General features: G+C 49.2%; 8 protein-coding genes across 13 annotated transcripts in view; 3 read left to right on the top strand and 5 right to left on the bottom strand.

The window, feature by feature from the left end:
* LOC125950520 (uncharacterized) overlaps positions 1 to 4,345 on the bottom strand; it is a 16,361-nt gene extending 12,016 nt beyond the window's left edge. Inside the window, exon 1 of one of the 2 annotated variants that reach the window (XM_049678600.1) lies at positions 4,218 to 4,345. The gene's annotated coding sequence lies outside the window, so the exon portion shown is untranslated. Of the gene's footprint in view, positions 1 to 404; positions 1,010 to 4,217 lie in introns of those variants that run through there. The other variant, XM_049678599.1, reaches the window with a different exon arrangement.
* LOC125950517 (thioredoxin reductase 1, mitochondrial-like) lies at positions 1,204 to 3,618 on the top strand. Its single transcript, XM_049678594.1, has one exon. It carries the CDS (start codon positions 1,677 to 1,679, stop codon positions 3,174 to 3,176), a length of 1,500 nt encoding a protein of 499 aa, XP_049534551.1. The 5' UTR covers positions 1,204 to 1,676; the 3' UTR covers positions 3,177 to 3,618.
* A 922-nt stretch (positions 4,346 to 5,267) lies between the features above and the next one.
* On the bottom strand, positions 5,268 to 6,995 carry LOC125959525 (zinc finger protein 320-like). Its single transcript, XM_049692350.1, has one exon. The coding sequence runs from the start codon at positions 6,993 to 6,995 to the stop codon at positions 5,268 to 5,270; it is 1,728 nt and encodes a 575-aa protein (XP_049548307.1).
* A 197-nt stretch (positions 6,996 to 7,192) lies between these two features.
* Positions 7,193 to 9,661, bottom strand: LOC125950533 (palmitoyltransferase ZDHHC23-B). The gene is made up of 5 exons (XM_049678620.1): positions 9,337 to 9,661; positions 8,830 to 9,075; positions 8,141 to 8,764; positions 7,990 to 8,065; positions 7,193 to 7,918 (listed from the first exon to the last, which is right to left on the bottom strand). The coding sequence occupies exons 2-5, from the start codon at positions 9,033 to 9,035 to the stop codon at positions 7,811 to 7,813; spliced, it is 1,014 nt and encodes a 337-aa protein (XP_049534577.1). The 5' UTR covers positions 9,036 to 9,075; positions 9,337 to 9,661; the 3' UTR covers positions 7,193 to 7,810.
* A 506-nt stretch (positions 9,662 to 10,167) lies between these two features.
* Positions 10,168 to 13,369, top strand: LOC125950502 (pre-mRNA-processing factor 40 homolog A). Its single transcript, XM_049678573.1, has 3 exons — positions 10,168 to 12,487; positions 12,571 to 12,852; positions 12,934 to 13,369. The coding sequence occupies exons 1-3, from the start codon at positions 10,292 to 10,294 to the stop codon at positions 13,162 to 13,164; spliced, it is 2,709 nt and encodes a 902-aa protein (XP_049534530.1). The 5' UTR covers positions 10,168 to 10,291; the 3' UTR covers positions 13,165 to 13,369.
* A 178-nt stretch (positions 13,370 to 13,547) lies between these two features.
* On the bottom strand, positions 13,548 to 16,466 carry LOC125959524 (uncharacterized). Its single transcript, XM_049692349.1, has 3 exons — positions 14,016 to 16,466; positions 13,787 to 13,941; positions 13,548 to 13,695 (listed from the first exon to the last, which is right to left on the bottom strand). The coding sequence occupies exons 1-3, from the start codon at positions 16,464 to 16,466 to the stop codon at positions 13,548 to 13,550; spliced, it is 2,754 nt and encodes a 917-aa protein (XP_049548306.1).
* Positions 16,467 to 16,771: 305 nt separating this feature from the next.
* Positions 16,772 to 23,384, bottom strand: LOC125950548 (uncharacterized). The gene is made up of 6 exons (XM_049678642.1): positions 22,317 to 23,384; positions 21,880 to 22,234; positions 19,415 to 20,331; positions 19,049 to 19,331; positions 17,228 to 17,793; positions 16,772 to 17,142 (listed from the first exon to the last, which is right to left on the bottom strand). Exons 1-6 carry the CDS (start codon positions 23,042 to 23,044, stop codon positions 16,779 to 16,781), a joined length of 3,213 nt encoding a protein of 1,070 aa, XP_049534599.1. The 5' UTR covers positions 23,045 to 23,384; the 3' UTR covers positions 16,772 to 16,778.
* A 1,256-nt stretch (positions 23,385 to 24,640) lies between these two features.
* LOC125950489 (nitric oxide synthase) overlaps positions 24,641 to 27,500 on the top strand; it is an 85,834-nt gene continuing 82,974 nt past the window's right edge. For 2 of the 5 annotated variants that reach the window (XM_049678530.1, XM_049678525.1), the window contains exons 1-2: positions 24,869 to 25,175; positions 25,484 to 26,032. The gene's annotated coding sequence lies outside the window, so the exon portion shown is untranslated. Of the gene's footprint in view, positions 24,840 to 24,868; positions 25,176 to 25,483; positions 26,033 to 27,500 lie in introns of those variants that run through there. The other 3 variants (XM_049678527.1, XM_049678528.1, XM_049678529.1) reach the window with 3 other exon arrangements.

The following is a 27,500-nucleotide window of genomic DNA, read 5'->3' as shown; positions in this document are numbered from 1 at the left end:
TGAATCAATCGTCTACCGTTTGCACACGTGGTAGATCGAAGATACCCCTGAAGGTGCACAACGCGACAAGCTCTAGCCCTCTAGCAACGGGGAACAATCATCCGATGTGGCATGTGCGTGACCCATTTTCCACCATCTTCGGTTCACCGGAAAAGACCCAAAGTTGATTCGAAAACAGAAAAAAGTAGTTCGGGCCACAGTTTGTCACCTTTCACTTCTATTTCACCTTCACGGAGGCGCATTGGGTCAAACTCATAACACGCACTCTCGCTCTCTCTCTCCCTCACTATTTCTCCTGCACTCGACGACAATCTTTCTGGCGTTCTATCGCTGCCCAAAAATGTAGTTTCATGCAAATCGAATACGTGGTATTGTGGGTTTCGGGGAAGGTTGGTGTGGCTTACCTCACGCAGGAAGTTCTTTGTGCAGCGGCTAGTACCTCTCTTATGCAACACACACAGAGACAGGCGGGCGCAGGAGGATAGCAAACCAATCGATCCTTCAGAACTCCGGAACTAACAGAGCAAACACACTCCCTTATCGGTACCGGGTAAACTACTTAGTGGTCGGTGTTGGTGGATAGCACTCGCGACAATGCCACAACCTACGGTAGACAGGCTCGATTTCAGATACAGAGCACGGCACAAAAAACCCGGACGAAACAACGCATCCCGCGCCGCACTACTGACTGACGACGGACCAGGGCTCGCTGCTGCTGTTGCTGGTGGTGTACGACTAACACGTTTTGGGGCGGTGCGCTAGCAACCTCCCACTGACGGACGAACGGAGTGCACCGAATCCGAGAATAGACTTCAAAGAGGGTGTAGGGTGCAACCAGGACGACTCGTCTCCGTAGGATCGATCGATTGGGTTGTGAGTTAATCACGCGGGATTCGTACGGGGATCGGACACCCGAAATTGAGATCGGTTGAGGATCAATAGCAACAACGGGGTTCTCGGTTGATAACTGCGGTTCCACGTAGATCGTTACTTTGCGTTCGACTGCCACACCAGCTCGCTCGTCATCACGCAGAAGAGACCCCCCCACCCCGCCGTCATTGTGGTGTCACGTTTCGGTTCGATGACGTCGACGGAGGAGCATGGTTGGGGGAGGATCTGGCCCCAACTCTCTCAGCCCACATGAGAGCATATGCTCTCGCCGCTCCGGAATAGTTTCGCGTGTGTAGTGGTGGTCGCGCCACGGTTCTTCAGGCTAGCTAACCCGTCCGCAACGACCGGCTTGACTCTGGCCCTGACATTGTACCGGGGCTCTCTGGCGCTAGGCAACCCGTGATATAACCGAAATGCATGCGGGGTTCAAGTAAATGGAGCAGCAGATCAGCAGAGACTCGTATCTCTCCGGAGAAGCCCGAGCTCAAGGCCAACCGTTTCTAGGCAAACGCTTCGTCGCGCTGTTGTTTACCGTTTCCAGGGAACCGCCGTCGTCCGGGTGACAGTTCGTCTTGTGCACAGTCATCCGCACACAATGCCGCACGCATACATGTCCGTCCGCCAGCACAGCGGCCATTTGGACGTCACAATCGAACGACGAACGGCGCTTCTGGGGACAGTCACGCACTAACTTCATACCATCGTAGTCACAGTTGCTAAGCGCTAGAAGTGAAACGTTCGCACAAGAGTACCGAGATAGTGAACAACGAGGGAACGACTGAAAAATGGCCCCAGTGAACGAAACGGAAAACTACGACTACGATCTGGTGGTCATCGGTGGCGGTTCCGGCGGGTTGGCCTGTGCGAAGCAGGCTGTCCAGCTGGGTGCTAAGGTGGCGGTGCTGGACTTTGTGAAACCATCTCCCCAAGGAACGCGCTGGGGACTCGGTGGAACTTGCGTCAACGTAGGCTGCATTCCGAAGAAGCTGATGCATCAGGCGGCCCTGCTCGGTGAGGCCATCCACGATGCGCAACCGTACGGTTGGCAGTTTGCCGATCCGGCCTCGGTACGTCACGAGTGGACCAAGCTGACGGAATCCGTCCAGAATCACATCAAATCGGTGAACTGGGTAACGCGGGTGGACCTGCGGGAGCAACGAGTGGAGTACATAAACGGACTCGGTTTCTTCCGCGATGCGCACACGGTGGTGGCACGTATGAAGAACGGAACGGAGCGAGAGCTACGCACCAAGTACGCACTGATAGCGGTCGGTGGAAGACCACGTTACCCGGATATTCCCGGTGCCGTTGAGTACGGTATCACGAGTGACGATGTGTTCAGTTTGCCGCATGCCCCGGGTAAAACCCTTCTCGTTGGGGCCGGCTACATTGGACTCGAGTGTGCGGGATTCCTGAAGGGTCTCGGCTATGACGTCACGGTTATGGTACGCTCGATATTGCTCCGTGGATTCGACCAGCAGATGGCTACTATGATTGGTGATTCGATGGTGGAGAAGGGCATCAAGTTCCACCACAAATCGCGTCCACTGGCTGTGGAAAAGCAGGCCGATGGTCGGTTGGTCGTGCGCTACGAAACGGAGGGAGGCCCCGGTGGTGAGGACACCTTCGATACGGTGCTCTTTGCGATCGGTCGCCAGGCGGAGACGGCTACGCTGCAACTCGACCTGGCCGGTGTCGTAACGGCCAACGATGGTAAATCGGATAAGCTCGACGTAGATGGTACGGACCATCAGACCAACGTGAAGAACATTTTCGCCGTCGGAGATGTGCTGTATGGTAAACCGGAACTAACGCCGGTTGCGATCCATGCCGGACGTATCATCGCACGTCGGCTGTTCGGTGGATCGGATGAAACCATGGACTACCAGGACGTCGCAACGACCGTCTTCACACCACTCGAGTACGGGTGCGTCGGATTGAGCGAGGAAGCGGCCGAAGCAGCTCATGGCAAGGATAACATCGAGGTGTACCACGCGTACTATAAGCCGACCGAGTTCTTTGTGCCGCAGCGCTCCGTCCGCTATTGCTACCTGAAGACGGTAGCACTGCGCGAAGGAGATCAGCGTGTGCTGGGGCTCCACTTCTTGGGACCAGCCGCTGGTGAGGTGATTCAAGGATTTGCCGCAGCACTCAAGTGTGGGCTGACAATGAATGCTCTACGCAACACCGTCGGCATACATCCGACGGTGGCCGAAGAATTTACGCGCCTTTCGATCACCAAGAGCTCCGGACTCGATCCAACTCCGGCCACTTGCTGCAGTTAAATGGATAAAGATGCGGTGCGGGGAATCATGGGAAGACATCATGGCACCAGGAACAGTAGAGGCGAAATAGTATTAGAACCATTCCTTAAAGGACCACCAGCACCTGTCCATCATCGGCTATGTCATGGCCATGGTTGATTCAACAGCGACGGAAGGAAGTTAGCAACCGCATACTTTGTCGGTACAACACTCAATCACCAGTTCACTTCATTCTCAGCCGCAATTCCGGCTTTAAATTGCCTGCTAATCGAGATTAGGTTTGATGATTCAGAACTTCGAACAAATCTGAATCCTCTTTAAACTCGCTAAACAGCAGTGGTGCGTTAAAATATTCTTGAAATAACTCATCAATAGTATTATTGAAAAAGTAAATATGTGTGTTCCTTGTTATGAATATGAATGAGGCTTTTGTAGATGCAAGTAATAAATTAAATTATCTACACTGGGATCACTTTGTTATTTTCTTTGCGAAACATTCGAACACTAGTTTCAATTGCAGAAGTAATGATCATCAAAACTACTTTTCCGTTGTAGACAACAGTTCAATTTTCAATTAACTAACCAGTGAAGAGTTTAACCGAGTCGCCGCGTTAGGATTCTTCTGGTTAATGCATTAATAGTGGAATAATCATATTAGCGTAAATCGCTGGTAATCATTTGGTAATTAAACGACAGCTCCACGGGTTGCTGCTGATTGCTAGTAGCATCCACTGCAAATTGTTCGTTTGTGAAGTCGATAGCCGAGCAAAATTGCATCATTTCCCCGCCCTGTTCATCCCAACAGTTGCGTAATGTAGTATCTTTCCTAATTTTACGTGATTCACCGGAGGTATTACTTGATCGTTGTGTGTAGCACCTTGGCAGGGGAGCAGTGGATTGGAGGAGACGTGCGCATTCCGCGGCGGTCCTCCGTGGCCCCTTCCGGGTGTTCGTCAAGGTCAAACAGAAAGTCAAACGGAAAATCATCATTTTTCTTCTTTTCCTCAGTAGGACCATCGCCTAGTTTTCGTTGCAAGTAAACGAGGAAAAGGCAATACTTACGCCGTGCTGTTGTCGAATTTGCCTGCAATTTTGCCCGCAGGGTAGGAAACGGGGATATGCACTAACGTTACGCTGTTTCTTGCCGCTTCAGGACCACTCCGTAGAAGAAATCGAGAAACCGGGAAAACCCTGGAATGTTTGAAGGTCAGGCTCGAATATAACCGTTTCCGTGTCCCGTTCGTTAAACGAGACGCAATCACACTCTGTTGCACGTAGCACCGATTTTCCGCAGGACACACCCGGGGAATTGCTAGGATACTGGTGGACACACGCACGGAGGATATGCACCGATAAGGATGCAGTAAGCGATCGGTGCTGCACACGGGCCAAGAGACCCACACAACCGTTCAGCAGCGCTCACGGAACACTTTTCACGTGGCACAAAACACGAGAATGGCCACCGCAACAGCCTATGGAAAGCTCACGATGGTTTTGATGTTTGGTTGGGAAACACGATGGTTAGCCTGCTACGGACAGCTGGTGGAGACGAGACCGTATACCGCCGAAACCATCGTATGCCTCCCGGTGCACGTGCGCCACCAATCACGGTGGTGGTAGTGGTGCGTTTGCGCCGTGCCTTTCGCAAACACTCTCGGGTATCCTTTGAAAGTCCTTTGAGCGAGCACGCGACCAGCACGCGGTCAGCGCGTGATTGCTTGCCTTTTTCTAGTGTCCCGTCCCATCGCCATGCTCTGGTTACCTAGTGTCGACCTCGTCCTCTTGCCACTAGCACGTGCCCCGTCTGCCGCTTTCCTGGTTCCGCATGATGGTACGGGGGATACGAGCTTTCGGATACAACCGAAGATAGAGATGAAACGAGTTTCATGTTTTACATTCAGATTCATTGTTATTTCAAACCCATTTAAATACCATAAAGTATTTAAACAAACTAATGATGATGATCGGAATTCGCTTTTTTTTTTTTAAAAAAAAGCATTTGCTGAGTATTTTGGATACCGAATATCAACTTAATGCATTAAAACAAATAAACGAGAATACTGAGGTACAAGTAAATGCTAAATACTATAAAATATTAATACGTTCCGTGCTCTATCGCTCCCTATCACTGTAGTACTGATGCATATCCTTCGTGTGATCGGTAAGCTCACTCGATGCCCGAAAAGATGCATTACATAATCCGCAGATGTGTGGCCGATCCGTGTGTACGATCGTATGCGCTATCGTGGCCCGCTTAGTGGTAAATATCCTCCGACAGAGCGTACATTCGAAAATTCGCGCTTCCTCGACCGCATAGCTGACGACCGGGTTCTTTACCGCAACCATTTGTCGCTCTGCATCCGTATGTGCATGGCAATGTTCGGCCAGCAGCTGCTTCTCATGAAACCCTGCTTCACAGATCGGACATCGGTACGGTTGAAGTTCTGGATGCTCCGCTAGATAATGGTCCACAAGGGTCCCATCATTCTCGCACACTCGGCCACAGTCGTAGCAGCGTCGCTTCCGGTTGCTCGCGTTAATGTGATTCTGAATGTGCCGGGTTGCATTACGGCGTACTTTGAAAGTTTTCTTGCATACCGTACACGGGAAGTTACGCTCCGACGTGTGGGTGGCCATGTGCTCTTTGAAGTTCTTGGTAGACACTGATCGGTGGCATTCCGGACAGCGCTTCTTTACCCAGCTCGAACCGTACACCGGTTTCGATAGCGTGCAGTGCGCAGAGGGGTGAGCCTCGCCACAACGATCACACGATTGTGCCATCTCCTTTCGATGGCGTATGGCGTGTACGGCACAGGTACGATCACAGATAACTCGATAGCAGAAGCGACACTCGGCCAGCTGTTGCTCAGCGATCGTAAACTTTCGCCATAGCCGCTGGTTTAACACGTGTTCCAACTGTTCCTGGGAATGCAGCATTCGCAAGTGCTGATCAAGATGCGACTGTAAAGGGAACAGGCTGTCGCAAAGGGGGCAAGCGTACGGTGAGCGGTCATGCTCCGACAGACAATGCTGCGAGTAGATGTGCACGTTCGGTTCTAGGATCGTGTCGCAATATTCGCAACATCTTCCACGGATGGGTTTCAGTGTTTTATCGCTTGGTTTTTGGCATTTCGCAGACTTTTCCTTCGTTCGATGTTGTGCGTGATGAATATGAAGCTGCTGTATGTCGTCCGATCGTACCTCGCAGCTGAAGTACTTACATTGTAGTTCTATCTTCGACTCGATCAACCACGGATGTACCTTTTCCTGATGACTGGCATACTGTTTGGCTAACTGGAATGTGTGAGGACAACCAACATACTGGCATTTGTACTTTGGTGGGCTGGCGATCAAAGGCGGCTCGGGCGATTCTACTATTATCTCCTCAGTTATCATCACTTCTTCCGTGTCGTTATCATCGGGTGAAGCGAATTCCGTTACGAATGTTGCACTACCATCATCAGTGGCATCGGGAGATCCATAATTCAGCAAATCGTCCTCAACCGGCGACATTGCCAGCTTTCCATCTAGAATTTCTTCCATGACTTCTTCGGCCACTCTTTGATCAACGTCTTCACACAGCTCCTCATCATCAGCATCTTCATCGTCTTGCAACCACTCTTCCTCTTTGTCTTCAGTTTGTTCTAGGGAAGATTCTTCTTGCTTATTGATATCCCCGTCCCCGTAACGGATGTGGATGGTGCGTGTTTCGGGCTCGTGAAGTACATCCAGCAGACAACCCCCGCTTCCAGCTAGCTCTTTTGGCACACAGGAATCCAGCATAGCGACAATTTTTGAAATCACCAGATGATAGCTGCACAGCTGCTCATCCGTGGGCATCGGAAAGAGCTCCACAGATTCGTCCTGCAAACAGCGAGCGCGAGAGAAGTTAATTTTATGTAAAACGGCACCTTTTTCAACCATTTTCCCACCATATTTTCGAAATTAGCTTTTTGTTTATCAACAAATCCAATGACAGCCGCTTTGACAGCACTCGGAAAATTCGGATTTAAAAATTGAACGCAGCAAACGGCGAGTTACGGTTGAAGATAAGTTAAGAATTGGAAAAGTTTATTGTGCGATTTACACCGTTTTACTCTTCAATAACGGATCCTACGGGTACCCACCAGTCCCCCATCCCAGCACTGTTGGGGAATTCTTTGGAATATCTTTTAATTTCTAAGCTAAGGCGCCGGTTTCGGTTAAGAAAACGTCTCATGGAAAAAGAGAACTACTACCGGAAACCGTGGTTTCCATATTCTACCCGGAACCCGCGAAACGCTAGTACTTTAATGAAAAAGTTAAGACGCGGGTCGGTACCCCTTTCCTACGGCCATTCGAATACGATAAAAGTAGTGCCACGAAACAAAACTCCGAAACGTTTTAAAACAACTATTTGTTCTCACACTCCGTAAAGCTGGGCGGACTTAACGCTAGCTTAAACCCTGTTCTACTCGTTGCCGAGCTACACGATACGTGTGGCTCATGCATGATACTTGGACTATGATTAAAAGTTAAGAGTATTGATAAGAGTGGAGAAACGGTTTTATCGTTCGAATCACTACCACAACAGACAGGCTCTCGAGTTAAGCTCTCATGTCCGGCACAATCGGGGATCGGGTTTGTGCAACTCGGGACGGCGTGCACTTGCCAACCTACTGACCAAGGCAAAACGTTTTCCAATTCCACAAACAATTCCGTCGCTTTACGTGTTCCCCACGGCGCCACTCCGTGTAGGTAATACCGCAAGAGATGAAACAGAGCTGCAAAAAACGGTACGGGTGATGTTTGAGTTTGTCTTTGTCGATTACAAGCAAGAGGATTCCGGAATTACCTGCTTCAACAGTGATATGGCGATGAATAGTGCCATCAGCAGCGCATAGATCGATCCAGTGAAACACAGAGCAATACTATAAACGAATTAAGAGCAAAAGAATCATAAATTCGGCTGCCTTCGCGGCTCTTGAGTGATCGGTAATACTTACTCATACTGGAAGAAAATGTCGGTGCAATCGTCGGGCATCATCACGATCACACCGTACACGGTAAAGATAGGCACCGGGTGGCAGACGGCGGTTAAAGCCAGGTTGGCGAACAACAATAGAGTAAGCAGCGTGAACAGACAACCCGCCACGTACAGCCGATGGTTGGCCTTGCCGATGCAACAGTTAAGCCAAACATTATGATGATCCTGCTTCAGAATGCAGCTGGAGCAAACCTTACAGTGGTAGGTCCGCGGTGGAACGTACTTGCGACACAGCTGGCACGCCAAACGGTTACCTTCGGTACCATGAGATCCAACGGAACCTCCATCATCGGAGTCATCGCGGTCCGAAATAAGGACGGCCGTCTGGGAATCGCTTCCGTTTTTGCAGCTGTCGACCGCCCCAGCAATATCACGCTCATTAGCTCCATCCTTAAAACCCGAGGCCACCTGTCCAAGCACGGCCCGTCGTTTCGCTTTGAAGAGACACAGGAACGATAGGCTCATTAGCATGACAAAGGCCACGTTCTCCTGTGGCAGTATCTCCAGCAGCGGCACCATCAGCTCGAACAGTGTGATCAAATAAAGGCCACTCCAGAACAGCCATAGAGTGAAAAACTTGGTTCTAGAAATGCAATTAACGGTTCCATTAGTATACGGTATCCCCACGCCCGAGTACAGTTGGCTTACTTGGGTAACACTTTTCCCAGAAAACGCTTCAAGTACAGCAGCAACAGTGGCATCAGCGCGAATACGAACAGACAGCAGTAAAAGTTGATGGCCGCCAGCAGCTGCAGACTGAGCAGGATCACGATCGGCAGGACATTGTCGAGGGTGATCTGCTTCGCACCTCCGCGCCACGGAATGCGCAAACGATCCTGGAACGTTAGCAGCATACTACTGCCCGGCGTCCTCCTGTCCGTTCGCGACCGATTGCTGGAAAAGGAAAACGATGAAACTCGAAGTAGATTCACAAATCAATAACCGTTGCCACAACGACGAAACTGCGCTGCCTGCTTCGATGGTTTTGAGTCGACCGACGAAAAGGCCGGGGGTATTCGCTAACGCTAATACTCTACCCATATCTTTGATTTATGACCATAATTCTGGAGACGCTTGTTGCTGTCTCGTCGATAAATTACACACAAAACGAGTACGTGTAGGAAGGAAAAAAAAAACATGGAAACTAATATTTACCCTCTGGCAGCCACTACGGGAACGTTATCGGGTCACGCCGCGGTGCGTTATCTAAGTTTATGCACCACGTCGTAGTGCACGGATTGGATACCGAAGATGCAGTAGCCGCGCGGTGCTGGTTTTAAAAATGCGGAAGACTTTTGGATCGGCTTGCCGGCATTTCCACCCGGGAATTGCCCGGCTACACTCGCACAGCAGAAGACCGAGTTCGGGTTATTTCGGGGCCCGGGGGGCTTGGAAAAATCAATTTCCGTGCTGGTTTAGACTGTGACGGCGGGACACAAGGGCGAGAGGGGTACCCGCTAGCCGGGCCTCCGATTATCAAACAAACCTGGCCGGCGAGGAGGACACGGTCTCGGCGGTCTGTTCTTTGCTGCCGGCTTGAGAAGAGGAACAGCAGCAGCTGCAGCACACTAGCAGCAGATGATTACGTTCATTGTTTCGATCGAAAAACTCGCAGCAGCACAGCGGATCGATATCGTTGCGGGGATCGTAGTCGTAGAAGTCGGCCTCACTGTAGTATGATCTCATACTCCGGTTCGCGGGAAGGAAGCTTCTCCGCTCATCTGCACTTCCCGATTCCGGTGGCTGCAGGCCGAGCCTGGTTGCCCACAAGATCCCTGGCGAGGATTATCTTAATTGCACCCTATCCGAATCCTATTCTTGTCCTAGAATCGAATCCTTTTCTCGTCCTTCCGGCTTATTCCACCCACCCCACCTCCTTTCCTTTCGGCTGTCACTACGGCTGTAAACAAACGGATTTCTAACAGAAATTCGAGCGGTTTTGCTCGAAACCGCGGGCTGTCAAAACGGAAAATCGGGACGCTGCTCGAACATCTTGCGGCGACTTTTTTGGTAAAAAGCGGTGGGAAAACAGTTTTGTAAAGACGCGTGTGTGTTTTCCGTGGAAATTATTTGCCTCGAAGCGCCGTGAATAGCAGTTTCGGTGGGCGCGATGTCGGTGCCACCGATAGCCGGTGCCCAGCAGTTTCCGCCGCTGGTGTCTCACTTCAACATTCCGCCGCCCGGTTTTGGGGCACCCGGCGGGATGGGACCCTCTGCCGCAGCGGCCGCTGCTATAGCTGCGGCCAACGGAGGTGTTATGGATCCTGCAGCAGCAGCTGCTGCGGCGGCGGCGGCGGCAGCAGCGGCGGCCGCAGCTGCCGCCGGGCAGCCCGCTCCGCTCGTGCAGACGACGGGAATCGTGAACGAGTGGTCGGAGCACAAGACGCCGGATGGCCGAACGTACTACTACAACAGTATCACCAAGCAGAGCTTGTGGGAGAAGCCCGAGGAGATGAAAACACCGGCCGAGAAGCAGCTAAGCCAGTGCCCGTGGAAGGAATATCGCTCGGATACCGGCAAACTGTACTACCACAACACCAACACGAAGGAATCGCAATGGGTGGCCCCACCCGAGTATCTGGAGTTGAAGGAGAAGGTAGCCGCGGAACAGGCGGCTGCCGAGGCAGCTAAAGCGGCCGCCTTGAAAACCTCGGCCATGGCCAGCTCGTTACTGATGCAATCCGTCGTGCTGCCGATCGTATCACCCTCCCTTACCGGTGCGGGAGCTGCTGGTGCTACCACCGGGGCGACCGGTGCTACTGCAAGCGCAGCAACGGCCATCAGCGCTAGCTCGGTGCCCTCGGATGGAGCAGCAGGTCTGGGACTATCGGCACTGTCGGGCGTAACACCTGGCTCGGCCGAAAACTCTTCTTCAGCGCTCGATCAAGCCATGGCTGCTACGCTGGCCGCCATCGAGGTACCGGATGATCCGAGCGAAAAGCGGGATGACGAATCGCAACCCCAGCCGGACGAGGAACCGGTGATGGAGTTCAAAGACAAGAAGGAAGCGATCGAAGCGTTCAAGGAGTTCCTGAAGGAGCGCAACATTCCCTCGAGCTCGTCCTGGGAGCAGTGCGTAAAGATCATTCAGAAAGATCCAAAGTTCAACGTGTTCAAGAAGCTCAGCGAGAAGAAACAAGCATTCAATGCGTACAAAACGCAGAAGTTGAAGGATGAGCGGGAAGAGCAGCGACTGAAAGCGAAACGCCAGAAGGAGGAACTGGAAAAGTTCCTAATGTCCTCGGAGAAGATGAGCTCGACGCTCAAGTACTACCGGTGCGATGAGTTGTTTGCCAATCTGGACGTGTGGAAGTCGGTACCGGAGCAGGACCGGCGCGATATTTACGAGGACTGTATCTTCAATCTGGCGAAGCGGGAAAAGGAGGAAGCGCGCCTCATGAAGAAGCGCAATATGCGCGTACTGGGGGAGCTGCTGGAAGCGATGACCACCGTCACATACCAGACGACCTGGTCCGAGGCTCAGGTGATGCTGCTTGACAACGCATCGTTCAAGAGCGACGTCAGTCTGCTCGGCATGGACAAAGAGGACGCACTGATCGTCTTCGAGGAGCACATTCGCGGGCTAGAGCGAGAGGAGGACGAGGAGAAGGAGCGCGAGAAGAAGCGTATGAAGCGGCAGCAGCGTAAAAACCGTGACCAATTCCTTGCCCTGCTCGACACGCTGCATGAGGAAGGCAAACTAACATCGATGTCACTGTGGGTCGAGCTGTATCCGCTTATTTCGGCCGATCTGCGCTTCTCGGCCATGCTCGGGCAACCTGGCTCGACACCGCTCGATCTGTTTAAGTTCTACGTCGAAAACCTGAAGGCCCGGTTCCACGACGAGAAGAAGATCATCAAGGAGATCTTGAAGGAGAAGGAATTCATCGTCCAACCGACAACCACATTCGAGGACTTTGCCACCGTCGTCTGCGAGGATAAGCGCTCGGCGACACTCGATGCGGGCAACGTGAAGCTTACCTACAACTCGCTGCTCGAGAAGGCGGAAGCGGCCGAAAAGGAGCGGCTGAAGGAGGAAACACGACGCATCCGGAAAATGGAAAACGAACTGAAGGGTGTGTGGATCGAGGCGGGCCTGAGCGGTGTCGATAGCTGGGAAACGGCTCAGAAGCTGGTGCTCGATCGGGACGTGTACGAGCAGTACGAGAAAGAGGACAAGGTGGAGCGGCTGTGGGAGGAGTACGTAAAGGAAACGGAGGACTCGTGCAGCCATCACCATTCGCGGACAAAGAAATCTAAAAAGAACCGGAAGCACAAAAAGAAATCACGATCCTCCTCGAAATCGGTAAGAAGCGTCAGCAAACGTACCGGCGATCAACGAGAACTGATTCCTTAAATTTCCTGTTTTTCTTCTTCTTTATCTTTTAGCTTTCGGAAGGTTCGGAGGTGGAGTACGAGAAACCGTCGTCGAAAAAGAAGCGTCGGTCGCGTTCACGCACCCCGATGAGTGCGAGCGAGCTCTCCGAAAGCGATCATGACCACCACGAGCAGCACAACAGTGGCGAGCGGCCCGATCGGAAGCGGAAGAAAAAGAAAAAGCACCATCGCAGAGGTGCCTCTCGTTCACCGTCCTACGAAGAGGTGCTGGTGCTGGAGAAGAACGGAGGCTCACGATCACGAACGCCTTCACCGGAAATCGAGAAGAAAAAGGTACACAGATCTGCAGGTTGACTACCCCATTAGTGGCCCCTGTCTCATTCGATGTCTGACCCGTTCGGTTTTCTTTCGCAGAAAAAGAAGGACAAAAAGAAGAAGGATAAACGACGATCTTCGCGATCGGTTAGCCGTGGCAGTAGTGTTGGGGCACGCATTCGCAGCCCAGTGGACGACGGGCGACATGGTAGTCCGGCGGTCGGTGGCGGATCACCCAAAATGGGCGACGATGCAGCGCTCAGTGAGTCCGAGCTCGAATCACAGCGGGCCGCCCTTCTTGCACAGCTCAACGAGCAGATGGACGAGTAAAGCAAGGGTACGTGGTACGTGCGCGTTTGTGTGTTTGTGTGTGTGATGGTGGGAGAGTGCTCTCGTACCCTTCTCTCCACATTGCGAGACCGGGTTAAGGTAGCGCTCCTGGTCCCGGACTCGGTCCATTCTTCAACACAAGAAATCAATTCAATAGACAAATTACGAATAACGTACTTCGTTCTTCTCTGGTACTATCACACGAGATCTACCTGTGTATATTCATTCTGAAGAAAAATCGAGTAAAGATGGATGGTCGGAACAAAATGCCGAAATTCATGCTACAAAAAAACCGTTCGTCCTACCGGTCGTGCTAGAGGCTAGAGTTAATGGTAAAGGGGGTGGTTACCAATGCAACCGAACCCATGACTTGCAATAATGCGCTAAAGATCCTCCTCGATCGGTTTGTAGTCAGGCAGCAGCTCCCAGATCTTCATACGCCAACGCTGGCGACGCATTTCCGTTTCCTTCTCGATACGCAGTATGATATGCAAACGCTGCCAACGCTCAAATACCTTCCATTTCAGTTGCCTAGGGAGAGGGAGAGTAAGAGAAAGTGAGACAAAGACATCCATCGATCAAGTAAAAGGGCGGCAATCGCGATCACCGACCGAATACTTACCATTCGTAGTGTGAAGCAGCATGGGACATCTTGCCCTGCAGTATCATGAGCGATTGTTTGGTTCGCCCAACCCAGATCGAAATGATCTTCTCCGTCAGGCGCACCTCGTGCCAATCGATCGCCACCTGTAGCTTGCAGCGCTGCTGGTGCATGTACTGGAAAAGATCAGCACGCACGTTAGAGGCGTTCACACCAACACTGCGTGTGACTCTTCCACCGGAATACCTACCATCTTCCAATGGCGCACCGCCACGGTTAGGATCTTGTGCTCGTGCAGCACATCAGCCATCGCCTTCTTGCTCTCCCACAGGCTGTTCGTGAGGTACCACCAGCGGCGGAAGTATTTGCGCTTGTAGTAACGCCGCCGGTACGCGATCGATCGCCGTTCGTTCTCATGCCGTACACCGAGCAGCAACCGGAACGCGTACATACCGAACCGTTTCAGCTTCAGCAGTCGGAACTCCTTGGCGATCTGATTGTTCGCGATCCAGGCCTGCCGCTCCTGCTCACGAATGATCTTCTGGAGTTTCTCGAGCTTGCGCTTTTCGCGCATCTCCCGGTAACGGCGTTTCCGAGCCTCCTCATCCTCGAGCCGCTTCGCTTCCTCGGCCGCTACTTTCGCGTCCTCACGCTCCTTCTCTAACCGCAAGCGCCTCTCGCGCGCCTCCTGATGCCGCTGGCTACGCTCCAGTGCACGCTGCTGCATCTTAGCCAGGAAACGCGGTATCATCAGTCCCTGGGCCTGCAGCTTGCGAATTTCGTCCTCCTCCGACGTATCGTTACGTATGTTGCCGACTATCTGGATGCAGCGCGCTTTTGCCCGCAAACGCACGTGCCCGGTACGGGCTGCCTTCAGCAGTTCACTCTGGATTTCCTGTTTCGAGATTTTGGCCGCCTCGGAAAACTTGGACAGCTTCAGCTCCGTAATGATACGCTCCTGGCGCTCGAGCTTCAGTTTCTGCAGCTCAATAATATCCTGCTGCACCTTCAATCGGTGTTCGTACTCTTTCTTCACCGAGCCCGGTTGACCCGGATCGGAACCGCCCTTGGCACCCTTCCCTCCGGTACGGAGCACTCCCTTCTTCCTGTGGTTGTGGCGTATGTTGCTGATGAAATCGTTGATGCGCTTTAGCTTCTGCTCTCGCGTGCTCGTCACGCCGGCACCCTTCGAAATCTTCTCGAGAATCGTGTACTGGAGCCACTTGAAGAAGTACTGCTTCTGGATGGCACGGTCGTGATTCTGCAAGTAGCCCTCCTTCAGTGCGTTGCTAATCACTTTGCGTGATTCGTCCGTCAGCTCGATCCGTTCATCCTTCTCGTCCGGGCGATAGTTCGTGACGCACAGTTCACTGTAATCCTTCAGATCGCACCGGCGCACCAGGATCGGTTCGGTCTCGGTGAGCCGTTCAGCCGTCGGTGCAATCTCTAGCAGCTCCGACTCAACGTCATCATAGTTGTAGGCCAGCTGTTGCCGAGAAAATCCGGAGCTTCCGGTGTCCGGATCCTTCGAGCAGCAGCTCCCAGAGGTGTCGATGCGGGACACCGTTAGACAATCGCTGCTATCCGTTGGCAGTGGATCCGTTTCCGGTTTTCGCTCCTCCTCACTAGCCCTTTCCGAGGTGCTATCTGTCGATTGAAATTCTGTCTCATCGAACTCATCCACGTCGGAGTCGAGCGACTCCAGGAACAGATCATTGTCCTCGAAGTCGTACTCGGAACCGTCGAGCGAGAAGGACACGGTATCATCCAGCGGGTACGTGATGATCTGGGTGTTACCGAATCGCACTATCTTACTATCATCCTCTTCGAGATCTCCGTTCTCTGGCGACTCCTTCGAGTGTCCATTTGCTGCGGTCATATCTTGGTTACGATCATCGATAGCGACACCAACCAACGTAGTGTGTTGCTCGAGATCCTGTTCCTCACGCTCGACAATCTCCTCGATCGTGGCCCCGGTCGAGGTCTTTTGCACAACACCGTCCAGCGTTCTTTCGTCCTGACCCGTCTCCTCCAGCAGCTGCTCTGTACCCTCGATTGCACTCCGGTAGAAGTGAGCCGTATACTGTTCACACTCCTCCAAGCTCTCGTAGATCAGCCCATTGTCGATCTTCGGGATGTTAATGTACAGTATGCTACGCTTCTGTGCACTGACCTGTGACTGCTGCTTGGTCTGGAGACCCTTTGCACCGCCCAGCTGTTGGCGAAACTTGTTCAGCTCGTTCTCGCACAGCGTTAGCTCGATGGAACGGTTGTGATTGGCTAGGTTTTCTTGTTGGTATGCCTTTACCGGATCGATTGGTGGCCCCCGGTGGCCATCGTCGTCGTCGACGTAGTCTCCACCACCGTTTTCCTTGGTCGATCCCTTCGAGCCACGGCGACGTATCATTTCGTGCCGTATGTCCATCACCAGTACCGGATCGAGCATGGTTTTCGTACGGTGCTCCGTGGTGCCCCCCGGTCCCGTAGATCCATCACCAGCCATCAGTAGGCGTAGCTGCGCCTCATCGATAAAGTCCATGTTGATGAACTTCTTGACCGTCTTCGATGTCACGGTGAGATTGTTGAGGTGCTTCCGTCGTATCCGATCCCAGCGTGATTCCTTCGATCGGGCTTTACGCAGCAGCTTCTCTAGTATTACATCGGGATTATTGTCCGGATCCTGTTCACTATTGGCCGACATTGTTTGTAGGGCGCAAAATGCTAAAACTCAAAAATCAGTCTTTTCGTTGCCTACTCTAGTACGCTGTACGACTCTGCACTTTACTACGACCTGATCCCTACGGTGTCTGGGTTGTTGATTTTCAATGTCGGCTACCGCAAAACAAACCGTCGGTTGCTAGGGGTTACCTTGAACTTGAACCAACGGACCGTGATAGGGCGCCCGGCGAACCGAGGGATATGTTGAGCGGGTTTCACCCAGCAAATGCATATGAAGGGTTGAGATGTAGTTTTAGTTATTTATTTGTTGAAACATGACCAATTTGCTTGTAGCCTATAAATTTTCACGATTTTTGGCGTAAACATTTGGACAGTACTTGCGGGCAATCATGTTGTAACCCGTTTCACCGGTTTTTGGCGACCGTATATTCTGACTTTGCTGATGACGCAAATGAACGGTAACAGAATCGGCAATTATATCCTTAACTTCCAGCAAACGGTCCGGATCGAACAGCAGCGGCACGGTGTTGTTATCGAATGGATGAAACACGTGGCGTGGGTACACTTTCAATCGGTCTCCGCATCCGTCGGTCAAGATGTCTTGCACAAAATTCACATTGCACGCGTGCAACAGTTTATAGGTGACCACAATCGATCCATTGTCAACCTGGTTCTTCTTGTGGAAGAATTGAAAGTCTCTGGAGGGAAGATAAATATGTGCGATAGTTATGCGAACTCGAATGACCGTATATTAATACTAATTTCTCCGATGAATCTACCTACTTGAGACAGCTGTATGCAAACGTATGGCCATAACCACTTTTCTGCATTCCCATCACTGACGAGCCAGCGAAGTACAATGTTTCGATGCCGAAGAAGTTGGAATTTTCAAACTCTAGCGGCTTTAGTGTAACTACGTCTAGATCCAGATAGATGCCACCGTATAGGAATAGCACCGCTAGACGCAACAGCTCCGATAGGTAGGCGGCACCGTTATCTCGTTGATAGAGCTCTTTTGATTTAAGAAGCTCCTCGATCTCAGCATCCTTCGCTAACTGGGCCAGCGCCAGTCGCCTAAAATACACATTCCTGTACCGGCGCAAGGAGACAATGTCCGGCACATGTAGCTGTTCAACATCGGTAAAGTCGTCCCAGGTGGCAAGTAACACGACGATATTCTTTGTGGGATTGGCCCGAGCCGCCGACTCGATGGCACATGCATGACGCGCATCCAACCAGACCGACGAATCGAAGGGTGCTGATGTTTCGATAAAGTACACGTTGCTGTGCTTCGCCAGTTCGTCCGTTGGACGGTACGTTATTAGGATTCCGGGTTTCGGTGCTGCAAACTCGAATCGATTAGCTAGGAATCGAACAGACAGGAACAGAAAGACTCCAACAATTATGTTGCGTATGTTGAATAATGCCCTGGCAGGTATCGTTCTACCGCCACGTGGTGTCCAATGGTTAGCCATTTGAGTTTGGATTAAGAGAGCGAGACACGATCGATGGACGGAATGAAACTGACGATAGATACCGATGTTTCGAGATGAATCCAATCACGTCGTATTGGGGCGCTGTTTGTACAGCTGGAGCAAGGGTTCAATCGAAATGGAACTAGGAGGGTTGTTGTTGAGGTGAGATTTATTTTGTAAGTTTCATCAACAATGTATATGTATTTGTAGGAAAAATAAATAAATAGGCCATTTATGTGGGACAAGTATGAATGCGAATGACGGGCGGTACTGTCTATCATATCGAGACTCCCGAAACTATGATAAAATAACATACCAACTTTTGTACCGTATATTTATAACCGCTATTTCTAGATCATAGAAAACAACTGTCTAAAACACTATTGTAGTATTGCCAAAAATGTGCCTTGAACTCATCATTTCCCTAAATGCAGTTTCTAATTGTTTCACGTCTATACTGATTGAAACAACGAACTTTGGACGATGTTAATTTTTAATTGGTAATTGGTTCTTCTCTGAAATCTGCCAGTTCTTCGATGTAGAAAAGAAATGAGACAAACGCCTAAGTGGAAGAGATACTTGTTTGTCAATTGGACCTTTAGCCCGTTTTTATTCAATGATCAGTTTCCGTGATCAGATTACGATGATGTTTGATGATTATTTTGAGGTGATGCTTCTTAAGCCGTTCGCTGCAACCATATCTTTGGGCACTTTTCCAACCATCCAACCATTCCAGCCTTTGAGCAACCATGTCTTTGTGGTCGAGCAGGTTTCTTGCTGATTGCAGCGGCCGATGATAGTGAAGATGTTACTTGCTTATTGCGTACATCTAAAAACAAGCAATCAACCTACTAATGTCAGATTATATCACGGTGTGAACATTTTTACCGAACCGTTAACGTCGTCTACCTTCTTCGCAATGGATGCGATCTAATAAATGCTGAATTCTTAATGAATAACATTCAAGGAAGAAAGTATGTTCAGCATGTAATCAAGTGTTACAGAGTGTTGACAGAAAAAATAATAGAGTATATAAATGGACGGTTTACTAAAATATAGGACCGCATGAATGGTACACTTTGGGACAGTACTGATCGGCTAGTACACCATACGCTACGCGCGATCCTACCTTAACAGGCCAGGAATAGGTAAGCTTGTTCCACGCGTGTACCACGATCGATCCATTGACCTTAGCCATCGCTTCGTCGAAAAACTGTTCTTCGACCAATAGTTTATACGAAGGGTAAAAGATCGAGTAGAAGGTTTTGGGTGGGTGCACCGTGAAGTGTCGGCACCGTTCGCGTGTCATACGAGTCGTATTCTGCACCTCACAGTACTTTTGCAGCACGAGTGTTATCACATCAGGACCATTGGCATTCCAAACCTTACCATCAAAATGAGCCAACAAATGTCTTAAAGGAACAATTGGAAGAGAGTGATAACAAAGGGAGATTAGTGATGGTATGATGGATTTTCCAAAGTATCTAGTACATACCGTACACACAACTCGGCCACTTCGTGGCCTTTTCCCGTGGGCTCGAAGTTCATCACTCCAGCTGCAACACAAATATCAGATTCCGCTCCGGCGTAGTTTGGTTCGAGTGGGCCAAATGGTTTCTGCACGATGACATCCAGATCCAGATAGGTTCCGCCATATTTGAACAGCGTTAGGTATCGCATCACATCGGAAAGATGGGAGTTCATGTAGTCCGATTTGAAAACCAGTCCACGCTGCATCCACTCTTCGAGTGGCGTACCGTTGGCGTATGTCGTAAGATTTACGAAACGCATATGCACATTGCGGAACTCGAGCAGGGGTGGAATGTTCGATGATAATGTGGTTCCGTTGTTGGTGCTGATGCTGTTATTAGCCCCAAATCCAACGGGTGCGGCGAACAGTACAAAGATGTTCCAATCCGGATTGGCCCGGGCAGCTGACTCGATCGCACATGCCTGCCGTGCAGTGAGACGGACTTGTCCATCGGATGAGCAGGATGTTTCGTGAAAGAATATGTTCCGTCCGTCTTTGTTAGGCTGTATAGTGGCGTGCTGTACATCGTCCAGCAGCTTCCGGCCATCGCTCGGCAACCGCTGGAAGCAGTTTTGATTGGGTTTGGCCGTCGTTGGAGTCGTTGGAGTCGTTGGTGTCGTTGGTGTCGTTGGTGTCGTTGGAGTCGTTGGTGTCGTTGGTGTCGTTGGTGTCGTTGGTGTCGTTGGAGTCGTCGATGTCGTAGGAGTCGTTGGTGTCGTTGGTTTCGTTACTGTTGTTGATGTGTATGTATCCTGCCGATTGCGTTCCGCGGAATCGTGTGATACGAGATTGTCCATGGGAAGGAACGTTTGCGGAAGAACGGACTCCATTGGTCTATTTAGGTCCGTGAACAGGTTCGCGAGTGGCTGCGTTGGCGTTGGCTTGAATTCATATGTGAATAGTCGATAACACAGTAACAAAATTATCGCAAACATGATGTTGCTTCGGGTGAATAACGTCCTGCAAGACACCATTTTATGGCCACGTGGTTGCTAATGGCTTATTATTTCAGTGTAGATTAAGAGAGAAGCACGATCGAAGGATGGAATGAAACTGACGATGGATACCGATGTATCAAGATGACTCCAATCTCGTCTTCTTGGGGCGCTGTTTGTACAGCTTGAACAAAGGGGCAATCGAAAAGAACCTTGAAGTGAGGTGTGGTGTGGATTGTGGTTTCAATGTTGGATGTTCCCAGTTACCATTTTCGAGAGAATGAGTTACCGATTACATGGTAATCCGATGGAGGATTTTTTTGGAAATTTGGATGTGCTAATCTTGCAAGACGTGATCTTTCACCGAAAAAATTATTTATCTATGCCACTAATGTAGTAGTTTTATATATTGGCGGGAGAGATCGAGTGTCTTATGCGAAAGATAACGTGCGAGAAAGTACACTAATCACTGATTTGGATGGAATGTTGATTAAATTAAAAAGACATGTAACATTTCCGACATATTGTACAAATAGTAATCGCTAAATCGATTATGCGTTTTCGTTTATTGATAACCACCATTTCTAGTTCATAGAAAAGAAATTTCTAACAAACTATTGTAGTGTTGCCAACAATGTGCCCAACACTCACCATTTCCCTAAATGCAGTTTCTAATTTTTTCACGCCCATACCCTTTGAAACACCGAACATTGTTGGATGCGTTGATATACGATTTTGGATGAGTGTTTTTTTTATGTGGCACCAATCCTTTAGCACCATAGCGAATATGTTCATCTTTGTAAGCTTGTTCTCTCTTTGAGTGCACAGTGTTTCCTTGTTTCCTTAAATTTAACCAACACTTTAATACTGAAAGAAATGAGGAAAACACATTGCCTGACGGAAAGATACGTATATAAAGAATCAAAACTTAACTGAATATCTTCTATAAATTGAGATTCTAAATTCATGAGATTTCAATTTACTAACTCCAGTTAATTGTTCCAAGAAAGTTTGTTAAGGATTTCAAAGAAAGTTTTACGTTTAAATTTTTGGTTGTGAAATAATAGCGCAACGGCTAGTTTAATGTCTGGTTTACATATTTGAACTTCGATTGAATTAAACAAAAGTTAAACGTGTTCCACTGAAAACTTCCAAGAAACACGAATTAACCACATTGGTAAAGACGGATGACTTAATGCGACTGAACTGTAATTGATAAACAATTCAATGCAACCTAATAAAAAAAATGCACCATTTGAACTTTAACATCATCGGAAAAGATCTTCGTACAATATGCTCGGAACCATTAAAGAAATTCCCCAAAAAAAGTAAGTAGTGGCGTTATCTTGAACGTGCAGCTCCATAGTTCTATTAATTGTTTCAAAATAAATTAAATCAATGCAATGAGGAAAATTTGTTCGTAATTTAAACAATATTCTACAATACCACCTTCTAGATAGAAGAAACAGTTGAAGGAACGGCTAACTAAAATACAGTACCGCACGAGCGGTACACTTTGGGACAGTACTGATCAGCCAGTACACCATACGCTACGCGTGATCCAACGATTACTGGATGAGATTTACTAAACTTGTTCCAGACGTGCACCACGATCGACTGATTAAGAGTAGCAAGCGCATGCTCGAGATAGGACTCTTCGAAAAAATGCTTATAATCATCGAAACCGATGGCGTAGAAGGCTTTGGGTGGGTACACGGTAAAGTGTCTGCACCGTTCGCGCGTCATACGAACGGTTGTCCGGGCATCACAGTACTTCTGCAGCACCCTCGTTATCACGCCGGGGCCATTGTTGCCCCAATCCTTACCATTAAAGTTGGCCAACAAATCCCTTAGAAGAATATTTTCAGAGAATGATCACAAAGGATGATTAATGAGAGATTGATACATTCGCAAAGTATAATAATACATACCGTACACACATCTCAGCCAGCTCATGGCCGTGTCCCGTGGTCTCGAAGTTCATCACACCAGCTGCAACCCACCGAACCGATTCCGCTCCGGCGTAGTTTGGCTCGAGTGGACCGAATGGCCTCTTCACGATGACATCCAGATCCAGATAGGTTCCGCCGTATTTGAACAGCGTTAGGTATCGCATCACATCGGAAAGATGGGAGTTCATGTAGTGCGACCGGTAGATCTCTCCACTCTGCATCCACTCTTCGAGCGGTGTACCGTTGGCGTACGTCGTAAGGTTTACGAAACGCCAATGCACGTTGCGGTATTCAAGAAGCGATTCGATGGTTGCCGGTAACGTGCCACCGGTGCTGGTGCTGATGCTGATGCTGTTATTAGATCTAAATCCGACGGGTGCGGCGAACAGTACGAAGATGTTCCAATCCGAATTGGCCCGGGCAGCTGACTCGATCGCACACGCCTGCCGTGCCGTCAGGCGGACGAGTCCGTCCGCCGAGCAGGATGTCTCGTGAAAGAAAATGTTTCGTCCGTCTGAGCTAGGCTGCACGCTGGCCTGCTGTACGTCCTCCAGTAGTTCCTGACCATCACCCGGTATCACCTGGAAGCAGCTGTGAACGGGCTGGTTCGACGATATTTGGTATAAGGTCCACAGCAGAAAAGAAACCAGAAAACCAACACATATTCTTCGTTTGTAACGCTTTGGCAGGATCCAGGACGAATTCATCAGGGTAGTTTTTCGGTGTGAGCCTTGTTTTAACTAATTTTACTTTCCTGCAAGATTAATTTAAGGCATTTTATACTTGCACTCGGTCCAAAAAAAATCCGGATTTTTTTTTATCTCAGCGGTTGTAAACAAACCAATTCCTTGACAGATATCGAAGCGGAACTTTCAACGAAAGCTTTTGACGAAGATTGGATAAACTTCACGAAACTCTGCACAAGCGACGGTTACACAGGGGCGTTTCCGGGCTCGCAGGTTTCGCATTTTAGCTAATTCGCGTGGATTTCTTTATCAATGAGCTATTCCGCCTAATCAATTGTTCAACATTTGTTCAATACTCTCAGACGCACACACCTTAAAGAGCGCTTGTGTTCTTCTGGCTATTAATCACTGATCTGTATGGCAGCAGCTGGATCAACAAAGCCAGCCCCATGATGGGCATAATGTAATTCCCCGTGATGTGTTCTTTATGCCAGCGATGGCGATATCACTAGAGCAAACAATGGTGTGCACGGACACATACATTACTCATACGAGTAAATCACGGTTCGTCAGAGCAGAGTAGAGTAGTGGCAACTCTGCTGGGTTACTCATTTAATTGTAACATGTACATATTCGGACAGGATGTGTACCCTGGCTGGATGCTAACATCCCATTTCCAACGAACGGCCTATTAGCACGACGAGCGGACTGAGGGGACTCCCGGTTTCCTGACGATTCTGTTGATCACTTGTCATGTTTTTATGAGTCGACCTACCTATTGTTAAGATTTTATTACATTTCGTCTTGTTTTTACGGTACAATCTGACGATAAATCAAAACGGCGATCTAGATTAATTATCGGTCTGCTCTGAGTACAACGACAAACATCGCGTCGTGGAATCACGGTCAGCGGCCTTTTTAGGAGCTGCAGGTTGCTGCTCTGGCCAAAGGTTGTACCCGCCTTGGGCTAGTACTAACTGGTAGCTGCATAAAATATGCCATTCCAATGATTCAATTACACTCGCATCGATGTCAGTGACAACGGCAGCGGTGACTGATGGCGATCTGCATTTGGGAGGCCGCTGTTATAGTAACAGCGGCATCGTGTACGAACCATTCATCACTTGTCACGCGGTGTACCTGCAACACGTGCACTGTGTTTCGAATCGTGCGTTGAGACGCAAAACACATCTCCATGGTTCCATAACGATCAACGAAGGGAAACATCAACAATGTCCATTCCGATTGGAATTCGAAATATTCCAATTCTAACAACCTCGTTCTTGTGTTCATCTCTTTAAAAGGCATTGTATTTTATGTCCAGAGAACAGGTTAAAAATCGACCCAGAGTCGTATGAGGATGCTGCGTGAGTTCTCGGAAGTAAAAAGCGCGCCAAAAAAGCATGTCAGTGGAGCCGAGTCCCGAGTTCAAGACCACGTGCTGATTAGTTCCGTTCGGCTTCGTACCGATCCCGACGGTGGGCTTCGGTGGAGAGACCCGAGCGAACGATGATGACGACTGCGTTTGGGGTTGACGTCGTCGAATTTCCAACCTTATCAGCATGTGAATCAGACGGTGGAGGGTGATTCCAGGGGGTGGATCGAGTATTCATCGTTCGGAGAGGAAGGAGGTGAGGTCCACCCAACGCACGGCAGTCTCTATACCGCACCGGTTGCAGCAACCGAGCACCGAAAACCTCCAGCGACCAGCGGACTGAAATACAGAAATCTTTGGCTCAAACTACTCAGTTGCTTCGTGCCAGCGGTAACGTGCGCACACCATCGGTGACCATCACATCGGGAAAAAGCGATCACGGTTGGTTGTTTCTCTGTTGTTGGCTGCTCGGCTGACTTTTACATCGCAGTTGCAGTGCAGTAGTTCACCACATCGGGATCGGTGGTATCGTTGGTGGTTCTAGAGTGAAGCTTGGACATTCGAGGATTTATGAACACAAAAAGACAAAGTTCTGGAAAGCAGTGAGAAGCAAAGTAATCCAAGCAATCGTGTGACAAATTAGTTTGTGGTTTTGGGCACGTGGGCAGTGTAGCAGTTTAGCGGAGGGACCAGCTTTGACTGTTAGCTTGCGGTTCACCCTAAGCAGGCGCTTTAAAGCGGAGAGTTTAAGATGGAGTTCAACTGACCGGGCGAAAGGTAGAGCTCTCGATCGAATGGATTTTAAATCAATCAATTCAGTCTTTTATTTTTACTTGAAAGTGAACTGATAATGTAACTCTGTTGGATGTTTAATTTGGCCTAGCTACCATATTGTTTAAAATTCCGATCCGCTATCAACATTAAGCAGTTTTTGCATTTATATGCACGATTGATGTTGATCCTTCAAAGGATTTGTAATAACTTTTTGCATTTTTTCCGTTTTTTAAAACTTTTCTTCCTCGTTGCTTTTGAGACAGAAGCTTCCATCAAGTTAAACAACGTATTTCATTCAAATTCTTTCACAGTCTCTACCACGCCACGCTAGACCAAAACCCGTTTAGCGTGATTTGTGCTGGTCAAGGATACAGATTTTCGAGGAAAAAAGAGCAGGATAAACAATTTAAAACGGTTCTCACTAAAAAAAACTATCGCTACGTCTATCGGCATCTAATGTGAAATTATCGAGTGCAAAGCCTTACTCTATGGTCTGTGTGTACAAGCGCGTCCCGTGTGTGTGGTTCTCAGTTTGTGGTTGCAAATTTGAAAAACCACCTCAAGAAGTGGTCGAGTGCGGTCAACTGTAGCACAGTGAGTGGGCGAAAGAAAGGGTGAAGCGTGAATAAGTTGTAAGTGCGTTTGGAGTTGATGTGCCGGTTGATTGAGATACGTGGATAAGGTTGATTAGAGTTTGGGGCTGAGGCTTTGCCGAAAGAGCAAAGTGTAGAACATTAGCACCGTACCGTAAGGTGAAGTTTATGATCCACCAAAAAGGTGTCAATGCGTCTGGCGAAGCTCGTGTGATTGGTGGGTAAAAGGCGGATCTGTTGCTAGCCGAGCCAGCTGAGAGACAACAGGTTCGTACAGTGATATTTCCATGCTACCATAAGCAGCTCTTCGTGTACATACACGCATGTTGAAACACGTCCCTGAAGGTCAATAGGAACTGTGATCGGTGCGGTTTTACGATTTGTATAGCACCTCGATATATTGGCTACCATCGGTCAAGTGATGTGAGCTCTCCGATTTGCATGAATTTGATAAGCTCATTTAGGGGACGATAGTCAGAGATTCCCCGTTGGCTTGGAATTAGCATAGGAGATGACGACAGCATGCATATTATCACTAATGTGTACGGTTAAACCAAAAGGGGAATAACACGCAAAACAACTGTTTGTAATTTTGTGTTCGATCTTCATATTTTAAGCCTTAGATGACACATCGACCGCTGACTAAAGCGGAGGTTCTAATGTGCAGTGTAAGCACGGTTGTCTTGCGTACTTCTTAGTGCTGCTAGGTTCTTCCCCGGCATTAGTTCATGGGGTTCGAACGAGCTCACGTCAGATTGAACGAGTTTTAATTATCTTCTATCTACGCTTTTCTATCACTAGTTCACTTCTCTTCAACTTTGTTCGTCAACTCCGATGGCAAACACAAAACTCCTTTCGAAACCTCTTCAAGCATAGCGCGCTACACACATGTGTCTAGCTAGTTAACGCAGCTGATACCTAGTACGGAGCTGCCCAATGGTTTTCCATTTACTTAAGTCAACAAGTGACGGTACGGCCATTTGAATCAATCAATGCAGCACTGGAGCGGCTCGTCACGCTTATTATTACGTGTAATTTGCGGGAACACTTTGCACTTTACACGTTACCACCATTTTATGGCCGGTACCTTCTGCTAACGGATCAACAGTGGAATTATAATGCTTGTGGGGTCAACTGACACTTACGAATGCGGCTCAGAGGGGCGTGCTCTTTGGTTTATCATTAACCTGCCCCATAGCATGTTTGAGCGGCGCGTGATCTTTAAATTGATACGAGAAGCAACGATCGGCAAACATCATAATACTTATTTGTAGAAAAGGTAATAACGTTCGCTCATCATCAAACTTTGAGAAAACAATAAGCTGGCCCGATCTGCAATTTGAATACTTCTCGCATTGTCGGGGTCGCAGCAGGGAACAGAACTCCCCCCCCCCCCCCACCTGTCTCCAGAATAAATCTTGAAAATCGCCACCCACCAATCGCCTTCTTTTAATAATAAGTCCGATCATCCGTGTCGCTTGCCATGCGGAACCTCTGATCCATTGACTGGCGGTGAGGTTGACTGCTGGTCGTGGACATAACGCCCTATTGCTGCTGCTGCTGCCTGTGGCTTGTGATAGTAAAAAGAAGCAGCAAAAGAAAGGCGCGTTTTCTTGGGCCCGAAGGAGAGGTTTGAATGGTTTGAATGGAATTTCCCAAAATCCTGCGGGTGCCGACCATACCGTTTGGGTTATTTCTATTTTCGAAGGCGGAAAAGTGGGAAAACGGAACACAT

Source organism: Anopheles darlingi, chromosome 2 (genome assembly GCF_943734745.1).
Source record: "Anopheles darlingi chromosome 2, idAnoDarlMG_H_01, whole genome shotgun sequence".
Classification (NCBI taxonomy): domain Eukaryota; kingdom Metazoa; phylum Arthropoda; class Insecta; order Diptera; family Culicidae; genus Anopheles; species Anopheles darlingi.
The sequence above is the reverse complement of the archived record's forward strand: the minus strand, read 5'-3'. Positions and strand labels throughout refer to the sequence as shown.

Excerpts from the sequence above, each read along its gene's own strand:
- LOC125950517 (XM_049678594.1), top strand. The coding sequence starts at position 1,677 with ATGGCCCCAGTGAACGAAACGGAAAACTACGACTACGATCTGGTGGTC.
- LOC125959525 (XM_049692350.1), bottom strand. The coding sequence starts at position 6,995 with ATGCCCACGGATGAGCAGCTGTGCAGCTATCATCTGGTGATTTCAAAA.
- LOC125950533 (XM_049678620.1), bottom strand. The coding sequence starts at position 9,035 with ATGCTGCTAACGTTCCAGGATCGTTTGCGCATTCCGTGGCGCGGAGGT. Across the intron at positions 8,765-8,829 it reads CTGGGAAAAGTGTTACCCAA|AACCAAGTTTTTCACTCTAT; the intron begins GTAAGCCAACTG and ends TTGCATTTCTAG. Across the intron at positions 8,066-8,140 it reads GACATTTTCTTCCAGTATGA|TATTGCTCTGTGTTTCACTG; the intron begins GTAAGTATTACC and ends ATTCGTTTATAG.
- LOC125950502 (XM_049678573.1), top strand. The coding sequence starts at position 10,292 with ATGTCGGTGCCACCGATAGCCGGTGCCCAGCAGTTTCCGCCGCTGGTG. Across the intron at positions 12,488-12,570 it reads CACGATCCTCCTCGAAATCG|CTTTCGGAAGGTTCGGAGGT; the intron begins GTAAGAAGCGTC and ends TTTATCTTTTAG. Across the intron at positions 12,853-12,933 it reads CGGAAATCGAGAAGAAAAAG|AAAAAGAAGGACAAAAAGAA; the intron begins GTACACAGATCT and ends TTTCTTTCGCAG.
- LOC125959524 (XM_049692349.1), bottom strand. The coding sequence starts at position 16,466 with ATGTCGGCCAATAGTGAACAGGATCCGGACAATAATCCCGATGTAATA. Across the intron at positions 13,942-14,015 it reads CGGTGCGCCATTGGAAGATG|TACATGCACCAGCAGCGCTG; the intron begins GTAGGTATTCCG and ends GATCTTTTCCAG. Across the intron at positions 13,696-13,786 it reads GCTGCTTCACACTACGAATG|GCAACTGAAATGGAAGGTAT; the intron begins GTAAGTATTCGG and ends CCCTCTCCCTAG.
- LOC125950548 (XM_049678642.1), bottom strand. The coding sequence starts at position 23,044 with ATGAATTCGTCCTGGATCCTGCCAAAGCGTTACAAACGAAGAATATGT. Across the intron at positions 20,332-21,879 it reads TGTACCGCTCGTGCGGTACT|CCAACGCCAACGCAGCCACT; the intron begins GTATTTTAGTTA and ends TATGAATTCAAG. Across the intron at positions 17,143-17,227 it reads TTTGCATACAGCTGTCTCAA|AGACTTTCAATTCTTCCACA; the intron begins GTAGGTAGATTC and ends TCTTCCCTCCAG.